The sequence below is a fragment of the Stegodyphus dumicola genome, chromosome 2 (assembly GCF_044657685.1).
Source record: "Stegodyphus dumicola isolate Sdum_Otavi_A_Nest chromosome 2, ASM4465768v1".
Lineage (NCBI taxonomy): Eukaryota > Metazoa > Arthropoda > Arachnida > Araneae > Eresidae > Stegodyphus > Stegodyphus dumicola.
Window position 1 is genome coordinate 102,491,941 of NC_140769.1, and position 19,705 is coordinate 102,511,645.

The 19,705-nt window shown below is 35.1% G+C and overlaps 1 protein-coding gene across 1 annotated transcript in view; it reads right to left on the bottom strand.

Moving 5' to 3' along the window:
* The window catches only part of LOC118194407 (protein O-mannosyl-transferase Tmtc3-like), a 384,082-nt gene that overhangs the window by 13,769 nt on the left and 350,608 nt on the right, over positions 1-19,705 (bottom strand). The window contains exons 16-18 of the mRNA XM_085810972.1: positions 18,723-18,809; positions 16,072-16,145; positions 307-427 (exon numbers count right to left, since the gene is read on the bottom strand). Coding sequence (XP_085667098.1) covers positions 307-427; positions 16,072-16,145; positions 18,723-18,809 — 282 coding nt within the window. The remainder of the gene's footprint in view (positions 1-306; positions 428-16,071; positions 16,146-18,722; positions 18,810-19,705) is intronic.

Below are 19,705 nucleotides of genomic sequence, written 5' to 3' on the forward strand. Positions count from 1 at the left end.
AACTAGTGTATGTGTAACTGCGTTTCTAACTAGTGTATGTGTAGATGAGGCAATTATTTGTAGCTGTCAAAATAAAATAATTTTTATGCATTTCAGTGAATAAATGAGCACAGTTTCTTTCCTACGCAATAATAACATAAATTTAATAAATGGATCTACAAAATCTTTTGATAATTTGGGAATTTTCGATACATCCATTTTATGATAGCAGCACAGGATTTCTTGAATATTAGCACCGAAATTTAGTATAGCCGCATAAATAAAGATAATTCTGCTTACCTCAATACAATAAAAATACCGTTTTACCTGTACAGCTTTTTGAAACCACTGTTCAGCTAACGTTGTGTTCTTTTCGTCCATCGCAAGCATTCCGAGATTGAAATAAACTCTTTCATTCACACGCTTTCTTCGAAGGAGAATGTTTAGTCTAAAACGAGAGAATGAAAAAGAGCTGCATATTCATTACAATTCTAGAACATTCTCATGAAATACTAAGTATGTTCTTTTGCTTCATGAATATATTCGGTATATTGAATTAAGTTTTGGGTATTTGACTTTTTATGAATGAAATCGTACGTTTAGTTATAAAAAATCATATATCCTGGTACATAAATTTTGAAAAAAAAAAAATCAAAAATTATTTTTTGGAGAAAACTAAAAAATAATTATTTTCATATTGTTTTGTGCGTACGGGTTCGTTATGAAATGAATGCACAAGTCCGATGAAAAATGAACAAAAACTTATTATTATCACAACAAAAATGCTTAAATTTTCTCAAATTATCACGCAGTATTACAATATCTCACAGTAGTTTTCTTTTAACTACTCAAATGTCCAATAGAACGTAATTCAAAACAGCTAAAGAACGCTAATCCGCGAATTCGCTACAATCAACAAGAGCAGTTTTCTAAGCAACAACAAACTAAGCAACTGCTACAAACTGAGATGTTTTCCTCCTTTTATAAGATTTTAAAATCACGCGCTAGAATTTTCCAGTACTTTCTCGAAATCAAAAAGAGATATTTATTTATTTAATGCACGCGCTCTTGTATTTTCAATTTTCCGGCTTAGCTTTCTTTTAATATTCGTCACGCGCTGCACTGCGCGAGAAATAAAACCATATAATTTGTAATTGAACTAACATTAGCTTTTTAAATACCAAATTCGTAACACTGCCCCCTTCCCAAGGACTGCACGTCCCGGGCAGTACAATCCCTGGACAGGAAGCTAAACTTATAACTGTGGCATAAATGCAACTGAGGCATAAACATTACATTACAATATCAAACAACATGAACAATAAATGCAATAACTAACTTAAACAAATCAAATACTAAATACAAAACAAATCAAATACTATCAAATACTAAATACAAAACAAATTAAATACACATTTAAAAACAAAAAGGACCATGGTCTGATACTATTTACAATTATTTACATTATGTACTATGGCCATAGTAATAAGCTAACCTGTCGTAAGAGTTCGAAGACTCACGGATCCGAACCACGACGTCATTCGTGTTCAGCACTGTATATGGACCATCCGAAGGTGATTGTAATTTAGGACTCAGTCCTTTTCGTTGAATTGGGTTCCACAACCACACCTTGTCTCCTTTGTTGGATCTCTGTCTAGTAGCTCTTGTGTCGCATCTGGTCTTCATTTTCTCCGTCGCCAAGTTGACTCGCTTTCGTGCAGAACGGTGCATCCCCTCAAACCAGGCCTGGGCATCTTGGATGTGTTCCTCAGGCGATGAAGGCGCATCCGTAGGGCGACTAAACAGGTGATCACAAGGCAGACGAAGGTCTCGACCGAAGAGCTTCTGGGATGGAGAATAGCTGGTAGTCTTGAGTTTCTTTTCGACCCTGGTATGATTTCGGCAGCTTCCCGAGCTCGATCTTTCGGACAAGGCGTCGACATTTCCAGGCGAGGATCCCTTTTGAGGATGGATAGTCATGCCATCAGATGCTGAAAGCAGCTTATTGTTTTTGAAATCTAAGGAAAAATTGTATTTCCTTAAAAAGTCCAATCCGAGTATGCATGGATCTGTAATATCCGCCACATATGCCGTGTGATGGTAGGCGGCACTTCCAAACGTGATGTTTACGTTTAACTTCCCAGTTATGTCGATCTTGTCACCAGACGCAGTCTGAAGGGTAACACAGGATGGCGTCCAAATAAGTTTATCTTTAAACTGTTCAGCTAAATCTTTCCTAATGATGGTAACATTAGCTCCTGTGTCAATGATCATATTGCAAGGAACTCCATCGATATTCCCATTGATGGACAGTCCGTTATTGTTGCCACTCACTATAGAGATCTTAAGCGCTTTAAAACAGGGTCTTTCATTATCTGGCAACCTCCGTTCCTTGATATGGTCATTAATTTGTTTCCTGCGCCGTTGCTCAGAAATTGTCTCAATTTTCGTACCCTGGGGTGTTCTGCAATTCTTTCGTACGTGGCCTTCAGCTCCACAGTTCCAGCACTTTGGTTTCTTGTCAGTCCTTTTCCTTCCCGTGGCATTTAATTGTCTGTTTAAATCGTATGCCTTATTTTCCGTGCTCTGGGGAGTTCTGCAGTTCCTTCGTAGGTGGCCTTCAACACCGCAATTCCAGCACTTTAGGGTCGGTTTTGTTTCACCACTATTCCGTCTTAAAGCATTCACTGGTCTTGTCAACTCATCCGTTTCATTATTCGTGCCCTGGGGTGTTCTGCAATGCCGTCGTAGGTGACCTTCAGAACCACATCTCCAACATCTTACAGCCACTTTGTTCTCACTGCTACTCCGTATCAAAGCATCGACTTGTCTGGATAAATCATCTAAACGAGCCATCAATTGGTCCCCTGGGTCGTGGACTCGCACAGCTCTGACTGGGTAGCGCTCTCGACGAGTGGCTTGCTGGGCTGCCTCAAATTTCATGGCGTACACTAGAGCACTTTTTAAATCTTTTACATCCGCCATTCGTAGAGCTTTCTGTATTTCAGTATCTCGGATGCCGTCGATAAAGTATTGCAAGGACAGGATTTCCCTTGTTTCTGTCGGGCATTCCGAAAAGGCGAGATGGGACAGCCTTTCAACATCCGCGGCGAGCTCCTAAAGTGTTTCGGTAGGCTTCTGTTGACGAGATTTTAATTGGAGCCTGCTGTAGTCTTTTAAAAACTTCTCCCCAAAGCGCAACTCCAAGGCGCCGGACAGAGCTTCGAAATCTAACCTTTTATTTTCGGGAAGAGTCTAAAGGATATCCGCTGCGTCGGCTCTTAGAGAAGCGGCGAGATGACAGGCCTTAGCTTGGGAATCCCATCCATTCGCATCCGCCACGATAGAAAATTGTGTCTTATACACCTGCCAGGAGGTCTTCCCATCATATGTGGATAGCTTCAGAGGTGGACGAGCAGGCATTGGAAGAATTTAAAATCATCACTCCTGCTCCCTGCCGACGATACGAATTTCTTTAAAGTATCCATTTCTTTGGCAACTGCAGAAACTCTCTCATCAATTTGTTGTTCAATTTGGTGTTGGACGGCACAAACTCTTCCTTCAATTCGTTCCTCCACAGCAGAAACTGTCCCTTCTATATGTTCTTTTACAGAAGAAACTCTTTCTTCTATTTCTTCTTTCACCGAAGAAACTCTTTCTTCAATATGATATTTTACGGAAGAAACTTTTTCTTCAATATGTTCAACTTTATTTTCAACTGCGTCAATTCTGCCTTCCATAGCTTCAAATTTATTTTCTATTATGCAAGTAATTTCTCTTTGCATTTCTTCTTGACCAGCTTGAACGGCTTTCATTTCGTCCTTAACGGATTCTTGGCCCAATTTCATTTCTTCCTTAACGGATTCCTGGCCCAATTTCATTTCTTCCTTAACGGATTCCTGGCCCAATTTCATTTCCTCTAATTTCTTCTTTAAAAGATGTTTGGACAGCTTCCATCTTTTCTTGTACAGCTTTTATATCTTCCTTAACGGAGTTGACGGCTCCTTCCATCTTTTCTTGGAAAGCAGCAAATGCAGTCATCATTTGCCTGAATTGTTCTTCCATCGCTCTTGTTATTGGCATTCAAACCCCACTCCTGACACCAAAAATTGTTGCGTGCGTACGGGTTCGTTATGAAATGAATGCACAAGTCCGATGAAAAATGAACAAAAATTTATTATTATCACAACAAAAATGCTTAAATTTTCTCAAATTATCATGCAGAATTACAATATCTCACAGTAGTTATCTTTTAACTACTCAAATATCCAATAGAACGTAATTCAAAACAGCTAAAGAACGCTAATCCGCGAATTCGCTACAATCAACAAGAGCAGTTTTCTAAGCAACAACAAACTAAGCAACTGCTACAAACTGAGATGTTTTCCTCCTTTTATAAGATTTTAAAATCACGCGCTAGAATTTTCCAGTACTTTCTCGAAATCAAAAAGAGGTATTTATTTATTTAATGCACGCGCTCTTGTATTTTCAATTTTCCGGCTTAGCTTTCTTTTAATATTCGTCACGCGCTGCACTGCGAGAGAAATAAAACCATTTAATTTGTAATTGAACTAACATTAGCTTTTTAAATACCAAATTCGTAACAATATTTATAAAGCAGACAGCAGATTTATAAAACAAAGCTCTGTTGGGAGAAGAGCTTATGCTTAACTTAAAATCATGTCTAATCCGACAGCAGTTAAAAGGCGGAGGGGACAGAACAATGCATATTATAATTGACAGCAAAATGGTCATAGTTTACCAGTATGTTAAGCGTTTTATTGGAAAATTATTTCTTTCGGTGACAAAACGTAATCCAGTAATTTTTTCCAAATATAAATGAGCTTCTTTCCATCAATTAGCTATAAAGTTGCACATATTTTGCAGAAATTTAACTTTCGGGTTGTTTATTCTCCCATGAATAAAATTCCGAGTTCCATACTCAAGGACCCCATTCCGGATATGAATTCCTGGGGTATTTATAGGATTCCTTGCCAGTGTGGTTTAATTTACATTGGCCAAACTAAGAGAGCCTTAAAATTTCGCGTCAAGGAACATGAGGCATATGTTAGAAAAAAGGAAACACAGAAGTCTTCTGTTGCTCAACATTGTTGGTCTGAAAACCACACTTTCAGTTTTTCTGCTGCCAAAATTATTCAAAAAACATCTTCCATTGGAGAACTGGATTTTCTAGAGGCATTTCACATTCATAAAAATCTTTCTGTTCTAGTTAACGATCCTAATTCCAATCCAAATTTGCCTTCGGCCTTTAAAGAAATTATGTTTTAGTTCTGGTTTCACCAACAGATGGCGCCACTTGCTTATTCTTGTCCAGGCTTTCTTATCTTGTCTAATCATTATTTCCTATCTGGTTCATTTGCGGTTTTGCAGCTGAAGATGGTGGTTCGGTAAAACCATCGAAACTAGTCCTGTAAAAATTTTGTAAATATAACGCTGATTTTTGTTGTTTTGACTTCTGAATTAATAAATGAGCTCATTGTAAATTACGGTAAAATAAACATAATTAGAGAAGAATAAAATAAACTATATAATGGAATTAAATAAATTTAAAAACACGAAAAGATTCAGATTTTACTGTTGCACAAGTAGATTTGTTAAGGTTTTTTTTTATGGTCTCGCTTAACCATTCTGCTCTAGGACTCACTCCTGCTAATAAACTTTCTCTGTCTTTTTAACTTTATTACAGTGTGTTTATAAATGAATGGTGCGGTTTTAAAAATTAATTATAAATTGATGTATTACCTTATCCGAGGTAAACCCAACACTGTATGAACTGGCAACTGTCCAAGTTTGTTTTTTTATCATGCTTACTGCGCAGCCACAGCGTAAATTTCCAAGATTGCGCCCCAAAAGGAAAAGGTTTTCTGTGTGCTTCGATTTGAGGTACCTAGATCTGTGGTTTCAGTGCAGGGCGTGATTTTTGTACACGATTTCTATGCGATACCCCACGAGAAAGTTCACAGCCCATTTTATTTCGAACAAGAAACTGTAATGGGTGACTCATTTTTAGACAGGTTGGAAACCTGGTTGTTAGCCTAGCTGAACATCAATTATAATGATTATACTTTGCAACTGGACGATGCTCCGCCCCATTTTTACAGGAACGCAAGAGAGCTTCTTAATCCTGTTTTTCACCAATGCTGGATTGGACGTGTTGCATCAGCAGACAACAACCCTCTTCCCTGGCCACCCCGTTCGCCAGATTTAACACCATACGATTACTTCCTTTGGGGGTTTGTTAAAGACCGAGTTCATGTACCGTCAATGACCATGTCTTTTGAGGAAGTTTGTAATCGGATAAAGCAGGGTTTCTTAAACTTTTTTCAGTCGCGACCCCTTTTTATTGCTGAGAATTTTTCGGCGACTTCCAGGACCCCATAATATTTGCGAAAATTTTGTGGGACCTCATAAGCATTGCGCAAATCCGACACACGCCTGTGTGACACTGTCAATTTTTTCACTTGTACTGTAATATGCTGCTGCAATTTCAGGTCATTAACTTTAATTTCTAATTTTAAGACATAGAAAAATGTGAAAATTTTAAATAAGTAACAGACGAAATGACAGCGTCACGTGCAAAGCAAGTAAAATGAACATTTCTATTATAAAAAGAGTACGTCGAAACGTTTTCTTTTTTTCTTTGTCTGTATTGTCTTATCTTTATCTATTTTTAGATACATTGTGTAAAAATATTTGGTAACTGCAAAATTATTATAAGTTAAAGAAATATCAAAACTGGTAACGTTTTTGGGCGACCCCCTGCTGCAGATCCCCCGACCCCCAGTTTAAGAAATGCTACTCTAGCTGAACACCAAATATGATGATTACACTTTGCAAATGGACGATGCTCCGTCCCATTTTTACAGGAATGTAGGAGAGCTTCTTAATCGTGTTTTTTTTTTTTTACCAATGCTGGATTGGACGTGTTGCAACCGCAGACAACAGCCTTCTACCCTGGCCACCCTGTTTGCCAGATTTAACACCATGCGATTTCTTTGGGGGTTTGTTAAAGACCGAGTTCATCTACCGTCAATGACCGTATCCCTTGAGAAAGTTTGGGATTGGATAAGCAACCATCACACCATCACGCGGACATGCTATACCAAGTATGGGAAGAATTTGATTACTATATAGATGATGTGTGTCGTATGACTAAGTGTGCACATATTGAAGGATTGTGACTGATGCATCAAAATCTTTAACAGCTGCCGCTGCTTCAGCTGTAAGGTCTGCCCATATAAAAGTTATTATTTATTATTAATTTTTAAGACCTCACAATTTATTCATTAATTTATTCAGACCTCACAATTTATTCATCGATTTATTATTAATTTTTAAGACCTCACAATTTATTCATTAATTTATTCAGACCTCACAATTTATTCATCGATTTATTATTAATTTTTAAGACCTCACAATTTATTCATTAATTATCTTCGCACTTGCACCACATGTAATTCAACTGTAAAAGTTCTTCGCAAACCGCGTAAAATTGAACAGCAAAATCACAAAACTTTTAGTTGCAGCATAAATGTTCAGTTTTCTTAGCAAGATTACTTACATCACGTTTTTTCGTGTTTTTGTTCATTAACATTTTTTCTTTTAAAATTTACTTATTAAACATTATTTTCTTGGCACTTACGATACATAAAATTCAACAGCTTATCTTTAGAATTTTCGATAGAGTCAAATGTTATCATATATTTTTTTATAGTCGCTATATTATTTGCTTAAAAAAATTTCAAGGTGATAACATTTGGTGGCAACATCCTTTTATTCGTAAAGTGATACGGACAAAAATAAGAGGATCGAGACTAACAGTACCTCAGGTGCTAACAGCATTTACAGTTACAGATAATTAATTTCTTTTGCCTTTTTGTATTTTTTCTACATAGTTTCGTTCTGTTCTGAAAGTTTATGATAATCATTTTTCCATCGCGGCGCAGTAAATGCTTTTTTGACAGCCCCTGACTAATCTGCAACCCAGCCGACTGGAATTGTTTATTAAAAGCGCAAACTTTTTTGTTGTTGAACAAGACTGCACTTGCTTACATATTTATACTCTAGATTAAAAGCACTGTTTAAAAGTTAAATTTAATCTATAGTGCTGGTATGTTTTTAAATCATTTTACCTTAATTTTCTTTGCTATGTCTCTCGACTAATAATCTGCTAAGTGCTTATTAAATGAACATAATATTATAGCATTTAGCTACGAAAAAATAATTTTCTAACTAAAAGACAAAAGAAATTAATATCAGTTCTGGAATTGCTTCTGTTATAAGACAGAACACGCTTGTTCTAATCTCCTAAAAGTCGTCGTGTTTACACAAACTGGATTGGATTGGATTAGTTCTTTTGTTATATAAATCATATGACTGCTATCTGCCTAGGGGAGCAATTTTTCGTGGAGGAAGTTTTAAGCTAAAGGTTTTATAGCTAGTACTGGAAAAGAAGATTTTGATTAAACTTATATATAATGATGCTTGTGTATTAAGCGGTACTCACCAGTGCATTACAAAATTACCATGTCTGATTGTGATTCTTGTAAGACTAGGATTTGTTTCAGATTCTTCTAGAAATAGGCAACAATTTACTTCTTTTTTATAACTCCCCTTTTTTGTTATTTTATTTTTAGTAAAAAAAATAACAAAATTATTATTAATTTTGTTATTTTATTTTTTTTAACCTCAAAATGGGCTTTTAGTTTCTAAACAGTATTTTGTGTCGATTCACTATTAACGGCGAATCTCTCGTCAGATTGTTGTCACCAAATATTATTGCCCTGCATTATTTCTAAAAACCAATCTGAATATACGTATGTATGCTCCTCGCATTTTGAGAAAACGATGTACCTAGAGCTATCAGATTTTGAATAACGTAGTCCTTCAACCAAACATGTGCACCTGGAAGCCCGAAATTTGAATTTCGAATTTTATATTTCATATATTGTAAACTTTAATGAATATTTGATTACCAAACTGTACGATTTGCAAGTTAGCAGTGGCGACACTATTCGAAAATAAACATTTTTTGCTTCAGCGAGCGAGACTGTCTATTGGAAATTGTAAAGATATGCAGTTTTTAAATATTTTGTGATTTTGCTGTTGAATCGAATTTTATAGGGCTTAAATCCGAAAAAATGTGATATTTAATAAATAAAGTCTTACTCCATGAGTACTCTCATGAAGTAAGCTATATAGATATCCAGCTAGCAACTGGAAGGTCTGCGTTTCCGATCCCAGCAAAGGTAGAGCTGATATCTTCCTTTCTCTGCATGCGAAAAATTGTACTTTCTTATTATCCGGCCGTCGTTGTTTCAATATTCAATAGAACTGGTGGTTATTTTCTGTTACACACGGAATAATAATTATTCGACGAATGTACGTATCACAGACGTGTTTGAGTATACATGGATCTATGCTGGATACTTTTATTGAACAAATTCCCCAGTAGCAGCCATAGATTGTAAAATGTAAATATCGACCATAAAGATATTTTTTTCCTCTGCCCCCCAAAATCCCTTGTTTCTTATAAAATGCGGTACTTAGGTATTACCGCAACCACCTTAGCAGAAATGGCCACATTTTCAGGATGTGCCAAACTCTGGCTGACATGCACATAGCAGTTCTTCAGGCAACCATACCTATAACAATTCTTCAGTCAAGCAACGTCGGCATTTTCATATACATTCTTTCTATGCTCTGTTCTAAGTTCGAATGGATTTTATATACAAATCGTGATATTTTCTTTCCTTTTTTTCTTCTTTTTTTTTCCTTAAATCCAATTTTAAAATATGTGCTAGTTGAATTTTCCTACAGTAGTAAAATGCAGAAAAATGGTGCTTTACTGCAAAATTGGTAATGGAAACAACTATTTTGAATCTGATATTAAAGAGAGCACCATTAAATTTTTAACAGAACAAAAATGTAAAGCAGTTTGTAAGTAAATTTTCATTGTTTTTTAATAAATACCTAATTGATATATAAAATATATATGTAATAACATTTATGCATGTAGCATAAGTAAATGCATTTATGCGTAAGTACATTTTTTCAGTTGGATTGAATCATGACTTTGCATCTGTTACGTTTATGTATGGTGCTTTTGTACTTGTCAGAAATCACGCAGATACTTAAAGGTGGTGTTGTTATAGGTAAGTACCTAAAATGCTTTCTTTTTTATTATTTAAGAGAAAAACAGTAGGTATAAAGCGTAAAAGTATTCAAACAAATGTTTCTCTTCAGTTCACAAAGTCGCCAATGGTTATGTGGTGCGGATAGTCAGAAAATATCCGGAAAACTAATACATAACTAAACTATATTTTTATAAATTTGCTTCGATAGAATAAAATATACTATTGCTCTAAAATACAGAACGTTTATTGATTAATTTTTATACAAAAGAGAAATTTCTGCTAAGAAATCTAACTTAAACCTCGATCAGTTTTGTGTTACTGCATAGCACCTACAGCGTTAAAGTGTTCGTTTCAACAATAAATGAAATTCTACTCCCTCTATTTTAAATTCTAGGGAAGGAGAGAGAACTAATGCAGTTTTTGAAAATAAATGTAAAATACGATCTCTCGCGTAAGAGTATACCAGTCGTAGTGAGCAAGAAATTGATGAGTACGTAAAGTTAACTGTCATTCACTTGTCAAGTGAAATTAGACTTGTGAACGAAATGAAAAATTCAGTCGCCGCTATGTAAATCTGTTAAAAAGAAGACATTTAAGACGTTCGCGCGCTTTTCAAAGCTGGAAGCTGCTTTATAATTTTATATGTAGAATTTCAACAAAGAGTGTTTTCATTGGTGTACTGAACTTCATTTTAACTTCTTATTTTTCAAAGAGTTTTTAACCCTCGCAGGGAAATTTTATGCATTTTATATTAAAGTGCAGTATCTGATGACTAATCTCGAAATTATCAAATCTTTAAATTATACAGAACTAATTCGTCAGAATTGCTAAATCTCCCTGGCGTACTCTGAGTGTAACTCGGTAGGACATTCTGCAAAAGATTCGTAGTTCGAATCTCAGAGAGGGAACAGTCTATTTTTCCATGTGTTCTACCTCTAAAATCCTGAAAAACTGATGCCTGAATTAAAATATGGTAGAAAATAAATTGCTACTACTTGGATTTACTTGATTGTTTTTTCAGTACCTGTGCCCGTTCGTCTTTTAAGTAGGACAGAAAACAGGGAATTAGGGAATTATTGATTTCCCTTTGCTTACTTGCAGCTGAAAGGTTTATAATATTTTTACTGTAAAAAAAACAGCAGATTCTTGATAATGATTTGATGTTTTAGTAAAATTAATTCATGAAGTTTGTTTGGAAAAAAATCAGCATTTGAAGCAAATAGCAATACAATATTTCCAGCTTTTTCAATAAATTTATTCTTAAATACAAAAATAATTAAACAGGAAGAAAATGATAGTAATAATTTATACAAAAATAATAAACAGAAAGAAAGTAATAATAATAATTTACACAGAAAAAATAAAATTTTGTAAGCATGCATTTTTTAAAGAATTTTCATAATAAAATGAAAAATAATGGATGGGATCAATCATCTACAGCAGGGGTCGCCAAACGTTTTTGATCATCTCCCCCTATATAATTTTTCGAAATCTCCATAGACCCCCACAAAGGTAATTTTCAGGTAATTAAAATAAAACTATAGATTAGTCTAAATAGTTAATAAATCAGAAACAGTAAGTAAAGTAGCTACAGATTTTTTACTTCTTAATGAGATGAGTGTGTCTGCTGTTTCTTGGCAAGGTTCGCTATATTGGGATCGAAATTAGTCAATTTTAACCGTAAATTCCCTCAAAGCTCCACATTTAATTTATTTCTGTTTTTAGTTAAAATTGAATTAACGTGACTGAAACCGGCTTCAACCATATACGAACTTGGAAACGCCAGCATAAATGGCTGAGCCATTTCGTAAAGTTTCACATATTTTTGCTTTATATTTATATTAGTCCAAAATGTATGTATTGTCAAATTTTTAATAAGCGTTTTTGCTTCAAGATCGGACAGTAGTTCAGCAAGCTCCTCTTGTATGTTGATGTCGACGTTATCAATTTGCGCCGAAAATGGCGCAATAATCCAATCAGGGATGTCGATGTTTTCCAAATCAACAAAGCGCAGTTTAAAATCATCGCTTAATTTTTGAAGATGATTTGTATATATTTCCAAGTCTTCTTCTTTTATTTTTAATTGTTGCAGATTTGAAAAATACTTATAATCCTTACGTAGCAATGAAGATCTAAATAAATTTAATTTTACTTGGAAGCCTAACAGTATTGTCCGAGCTTGGATAATTATTACATCTTTTCCTTGCAGTTTTGTTTGAACGTCATTAAATTTTCCAAATAAGTCTGCTAAATAAAAAATATGGTTCTTATTGTTTTGGAGTTCATTGCTTAGAACAGGATTTATTTCGTTCAGAAATTCTGTCGTGGAGTCAAATAAATTGACGAGGCGTTGCAAGCATACACCTCTAGACAACCATCTAACCTCGGTGTACAGAAGTAATTGGTTAAATAACTCATTGTTTCCTCACAAAGTTTGGCAAATAATCTTGATTTAAGAGGATGAGCTTTAATTTGATTAATAGATTTAATACAAAACTGTAAAGCTTCATGTAACTCTTAACTCAGATATTTTGCTACTAAGTTGTGTCTATGCAACACACAATGAATAGTACGAATACCGGGCACTTTTTCTTTGAGGCATGTAGCAAAACCTCGGTAACGCCCTACCATAGAAGGTGCGCCATCTGTGGCTACTGCTATTATATTTTCAAGCGGAATGACATATTTATTTAAATATTCTTGTAAACATCTAAAAATTGTCACTCCCTTCCCATCGGTTTTAAGATATTTAGCAAATAAAAATTCATCATTGACTTCTCCTTTAATTTTACTGAAATATCTAACATATGCCATAAGAATAGCAGAAACGCCAAGAACAGATTCATCAAGTTGTATAGAGAACTTGCAATTTTTTAGCTCCGAAACTACTGTGTTTTCTATTTCTTCGGCCATTTCGTCAATACGCCGTTTTACAGAATTTGCACTTAATGACAAAGACTTTAAAACATTAGTAGAGTCTTTTTCATCACATTCTCAATGACGTCTTTAATTACAGGTACTACAATTTCTTCTGCGATTGTGTGGGGTTTTCCCCTCTTTGCTATATTAAGCGAAATCTTGTACGAAGCAATTAATCCTCCTTCATTTTCAGTTTCAGTAGACTGTTTCATAAAACCTTTTAGAGTTGGTCGACATGTGAATTTTTCTTTGAGTTTTTTGAAAAATTCTAATTCTTCATTTTTTTATCTGAATGAAGCCTTTCAAGATGATCTTTAATTTTTGACGGTTTCATGTATTCATTTTCAAAAGTTTTTTCGCATATAAGACACATAGGAATAGTTTCATTTGTCGGTGAACAAATAAATCCAAATTTTAAGTAATCCAATGAATAATACCGGCATTTCTTTTTAGATACTGAAGCTGTCATTTTTAAATTAGTGTTCTGTAAATAAGTTAAAATTAAGTTGGTATATTATACTAATCCACATTATTAAAGCTTACCTTTTCACAAGTAACAATAATTAAAATTTATATCAAATCTAAACGAATAGTTTTATAGAAACAATAACTAATTATCCAATGGTAGATATAATAGTAGTAATAATGACACTACAAGCATTTAATCCTGTTCACAGTTCACAAAGATAGCTGAAAATGCATATGATATTTGCGTTTGTAACATACAGTGTAGAATTGGACAAGCGCACATATGCATCTGACTCATATGCAAGGCTCGTATGGTTTACGATGGAGACAAAGGGCGAACCAACGACACGATGCGTAACTGCCGTATAAAAAAGAAAAAACTAAAAGAACTAAAACCACACACATAAGAAGAAAAAAAACGGAGTACTGAAGATTCCCTTCGCGCTTAATGCATAGAAAGCCAAAGGCAGTGTCGTCGCTCGCCAAGTCTGCGCCAAAGGCTCCTAATTGGTTGATGGGTTCGCCAGCAAGAGACACGGATAAGCCTCAATCGCTCTTCTAGCTACATACTATGAGTCGTGCAAATTACAAACTGGTCACAAGGTCAAGTTGTAACGTCAAGGTATACATACGAAAACCCATAAGGAAAAAAGGGGCAGATTGTTTTCTGATTTATTATTTTATTTTCTATAAAGAATATAATATTAAGTCAATTATAAAAATATTTTAATTTTTTACGTACGCAGTTAGATATGTGTGATTTGCGTATTAAGAACTGTTTTTCCTTTGAGTCCCAATAGACCCCCATTCGACCCCTTAGGTCAGATAGACCCCTACTGTTGTTAAATAGACCCCTAGGGGTCTATATAGACCACTTTGACGACCCCTGATCTACAGGATCATGCACAGCGTGCATGATCCTGAGCTTAACTTTCGGTTTACAAGTTTCATCCATATTTTTTTATTTATTGTGAAAACTCATTAAAAAATGCATGTCATCATCGTAGATTTCTTGCGAGATCAACTCATTATTTCGTTCGGATACGATTACAACTCATTCGGATACGATGTTCTCCATATTAAAAAAAAAAAATGTCGCCTTCGATGTGACAGCGAAATCGTCTAAAAGAAAGCCGCTTCGTTTTAGCTTCGCTCTGATTTGTCGACTGTTATTCCAAACTCGGCATAAAGTTGAAAATATGGAACCTTGTGCCACCAGCCTTAAACCAGATTATGTGACGTAGCACAGACTGGCTGCCTTGGCAACGCAGCTCGGCTTTAACCACTTATGACCTTTATGCCCCCGTAGAAAGTACTTAATGATGGTTTGGCCACGGTCGACCCATCATTTGGTCTCCTTGATTTCCGGATTTCCACCACCTCAATTGCATTCTCTGGAGACATCTGAAAAGCCCTTTTTTGAGTCACAGATAATTCTTACGAAGATACTGCTTTCAGAATTAGCATTGCTTGCTCAGAAATATGTGAGAGACGTGTCACCTCCCGAAGGGCCCCCGTCGATCAATTGATCGCCATTGCGACGCATGTATTGCAGTAAATAGAATGAGACTTTAATTTTTCATGTTTGTTCGTTGTTGTGATGCATGTCTTTTCTTTGAAGAATTTTCCTAAATATCAAACATTACTTTCTTATAAATTATCCGTGATTATGACATCTAGTTTCCCTTGTTCTTTATATTTATTGTGTTTCCACTTTGACATTTCACATTCCACCAAACTCTATACTGCGAAAATTGTTACTTTTATATCTCCTCCAACCGCTTACACCTGTCACCGTCTTTCCTGTACATGCTCTATATAACTTACATTTGTTTTTAAAAATTAAAATAAAGATTTAAATTTTTAGAAACTGCGTTTATTTATTTTAAACCACTCAGTTTCTTAATCAATAACAGACTGACTGAATATTAAATATTGATTTAAATGTTCATATTTTACCTAATGACAACAGACTGTTGCTATTACCAGTCTCACTTGTCTGAGAATTGTCATCATAACACCACGACATTCATCGTGGCAATTAGTTAAATGCACCTGTCGTTGGCAAAAGCCTTGAGCCCGACTTTAGCTCAGTTCCGCCCCCTATTTCGAGACAATGAGCACCCTGGGCGGGACGAGTCTGTGAGCGTCCCTCTCCTCTTTCTCTACCGCTAACCGCCCCCAATTACGTTTGGCTCGTCGCATATTTAGAGTGCCATCATGTCGCAGAGACACTATTGCATTTACAAACATCCATGCCCAACGCAGACCGTTCGGTACGGTAGTCAGAATCACTAACCACTTACGGTTGGGCGGACAGTTCAACAAACTAAGAATTGAGTTAGAGTTCAACACACTAAGAAACGCTAGAAATGGATACAATAAAAGTTCTATGTGCAGAAAATAAATTAAAGGTCTTATATTTCGCGCAGTAGCTATTTCTAAATTCTTTGGTTTTTCATTCATGACATTTCCCAGAACCAGATTTTATGCAGTAAGCGACAACAATATATAGTTTTCCAAAGTATAAAAAATGTAATTTACATACCTATCATAAGCTGTCTTCCGTAGGTTTGGACTCCCAGTTTCTTGTATTAAAATTGCAGAATTCAGCAAAGCCTGCTGCAAGAAAAATTGAAATATATAAGAAATCGTTGAATATAGCATCCTGTACAATATTCCTCTTACTGAATTGATATTACAAATCAACTCATCAAAACATGTATAAGCTCGAAAATGAAACTGAAGCACCTACAGAGACAGGCATAAGTGAAGGAATACTTTGCATTTTCTCGTTCCAGCATCTGAAGCATTCTTGGAGAAAAGGAAATGGATCCGTATCACGTGCAGCGTATCTAGGCTCTTCAGCCATGCGATTATGTGCTCCGTATTCCTTTTGCACAAAGCTATATTGAAAAGTGTGCTACAGATCACCGTTTCCTGCTAAAGTGTTATTTACCGACGAGGCATCTTTCACAAGGGAAGGAATATTCAACGTATACAACTCTTATCTCTGGGCGGTAGAGGACCCTAACTGAACATGATGTCGTGCAACGCCGAGTCGGCTTTCAGTTAATGATGTTTGGACCAGCATTGTGGGGGATCACCTCATCGGACTTTATGTGTTGCCATTTCGTCTAACCTGTTGTAACTACTTGATCTTTCTGCATCAAGTCTTGCCATAACCTTTAGATGACTAACAGATTTCTGCATCGAGGCGACAGACAATGTGGTTCCAAGCCGATAGGGTCCCTGTCCACTTCAGCCATAACGTTCGAGTCTTGATATTTTGTTATGGGGGCATATGAAGACACTAGTTTATGACACACACTTGACAACGCCGAAAAGCTGGTTGCAGGAATCACAGTAGCTGCCAGTGAAATTCGATATATACGTGGAATATCCCAAAATATTCGGAATGCCATGCGTTGTAGATGTGAGGCGTTCATTGAAGACTGTGGCTGAAATATTCGAACACTATTTTTGACTCATGTTACTTTTGTTTATGTAAATTTACTATTAAAACGAATATTAACTTACCTGGCGTCTTTTAATTCCTGGTGTTTCTGTGTACAACAGCGAGTCAGGAAAGCATTTCTGACCCTATATTGCTATATGATTCCGAATCACCGAGGTGCACCCTACGCCTGCCCAGAATTTCTAAAACACGCTAGTGAGGCACCTTGTATATATTTATTTATTTATTTATTTATAAATGTAGCGGTAGATCCTTCCACAACATTTACTTCTACTTCAACTTAGTAGAGCTATGACGTGCAGTGTCGACAGACGAAAGTTGAAAGTGCTGGAGACGAGACGCGTTTCAGACAAGTGAATATTCTAAGATGGAATGGAAGCGGACCATCAATAAGATGGAATAAAAGGTAAAAGTTAATAATTCCACTGGTAATCCATGAGATTACCAGTGGAATTATTAACTTTTACCTTTTATTCTTTTATTTCATTTATTTAATAGTAGTAAAATAAAGCAGTAATTATGCTTTAAATGTGCTCTATTGCGTGTTTTTGAGAGGAAATCCTACATATATAAGTTTGGTTCTGCAGATTGCAATAAAAACATAGGTGCAAATCTAGACGTTATAGCAATCCCATATCCGTTCTACGGCTAATAATTTTTGAATGTTGCGAGATACACACATACATACTTACGCTCAGACATTACGAAAAAAGCCCCTTTGAATCCATCTTACAATCCGTTGTGGGAAAAAAAACAATCCTTTGTTCTAATAGATGCCATACAGAGAAACCATCGAAATGGATTCGTAAACGATCTTCCTTTACTTCGTAGAAGTAAAATTTTTCATATAAAAACGTGACTGCTTTAAAACGTAAACTAACATTCAGTAGCGGTTATTGCAGCTGGTAACACAACAAGAATCAGCGTAATATTCATAAACTTGCAGGAATAGTTTCGAAAGTTCAATATTAAAATCTCCGAAACTAATCATAAACAAATTTATGCATATTACGCTGATTCTTAGGGCCTTATCATCTCTAGTAAACGTTAAAAGTTATTTTTTAAATCATCTCCGTAGCTATCCTTTATTAGACTCCTATTTATCGGATTTTAAATTAAAATTCTCAGCCTTTCAAGTGGCAGCAGGCAATAAGTAATATATTTTATTCGTAAACGAATAAAGTTTTAAAGGAATTCCTTTTCTACAGAAATATTAAGTTGTTGTTTTGACATTTTCAACCATATTTTAAATAAGAAATAATAAAAACAACAATTTTCCGAAAAACGAATGAAAGTAGTAGGAGTAAAACGCAGAATCCTTAAATATAATTACATGCCTTTCATGCACCCACTGAAGAAGTCGAAAAAGAGATATACGGTGAGAATAAATTAGATGTTCTCCAAATGAAAATATTTTTTGTTGTGTAATTAAAAATTAGCGCCAAAGCATTAATTTTAGAATTCAATAAATTACTCATTTTCTGTTTTCAATGCTTTCAGATGTAGCATATTTTTTCAAGTAGTATTTATCTGTACAAGGAAAAAATCCAGAATTTGTCCCCAAAACATAAATCAATGCAACGCTGCGTGTAAATCTATACATCTTAACCCATATTTTTGAAACCGAGTTTAAAATAGGAGGATCAACCAGGTAAAACCGAAAATATAGACTATACCCTTTCCGCAGTGTACAAATACCCATTATTTTGCGAAAAACTTACTTCGTGCTCAGGATTGATCTTCAGAGCCTTATTGAAATAAAATAGCGCTTGATCCATTTTTCTTTGTTCAAGAAATACGACTCCTAACTGAAAAAAAAAATTTAATGAATTTCATATTATAGTAAGACGAATCATATCCAAGAAACCTAAAAAAAATCAAAATCGAATTCCTTATTGAATAGGAAAAAATAGATTATTCTGTTCATTCAAAAAGAACAAATTCAGTTAATTATTCAGATAAATCTCTACAGATTGTCTAGAAAAAATATCAAATACGATTATTGTTGCTATGGTAACTTTGCTGATTCTTGGATACTTACGTATTAATGCTACAAGCTGGGAGCAATTTGCCGATTAACGGATGAAAACGTAAAAGCTCCTTATCGGGTGCAAGTTGGTGGTTTTCGCGGCTTTTTGTTTTAGAAAGATTTCCAAACTATTGACATTTGTCGTAAATCCATGAACATTATCAACATATGAAAGGAAACATACTTTAACAATTTAAAATCCAAATTTGATTTATTAAATAAGAATTAAATGATACATTAAAAGTAAAATACTTACATTTTTTTTTTCAATTCCTTCTGTAATGTTTCCGCGATAAACTTTTCCCACAGTTCACAGCGATTTATTATAAATTAAAAAACATTAGAGAATTGAGGAAACTCGGTTTCGTGCAATTTTCCGCAAGAGCGTCTATCTAGGATACACATTTCTCCAATTACTCCTTTAAAATATTTTCGGTAAAATTCTCTATTCCTGAAAAAATTTCATCGCTGTTTCTTACATTACTGGAAAATTTCACAAGCTAACATTAAAACTAATTGTAATGCAAAAAATACCCCGATTTATTTATAAAAACTATTGGAACTTGGAACACAACAAAAAAGAACGCATACTAAAATGTCGACGAAGAAGTTCTTACATTAATTTCTCAGTTGCATTAGTCGGAATTGCGAAGCTTTGTAAACGCACGTTGCTAG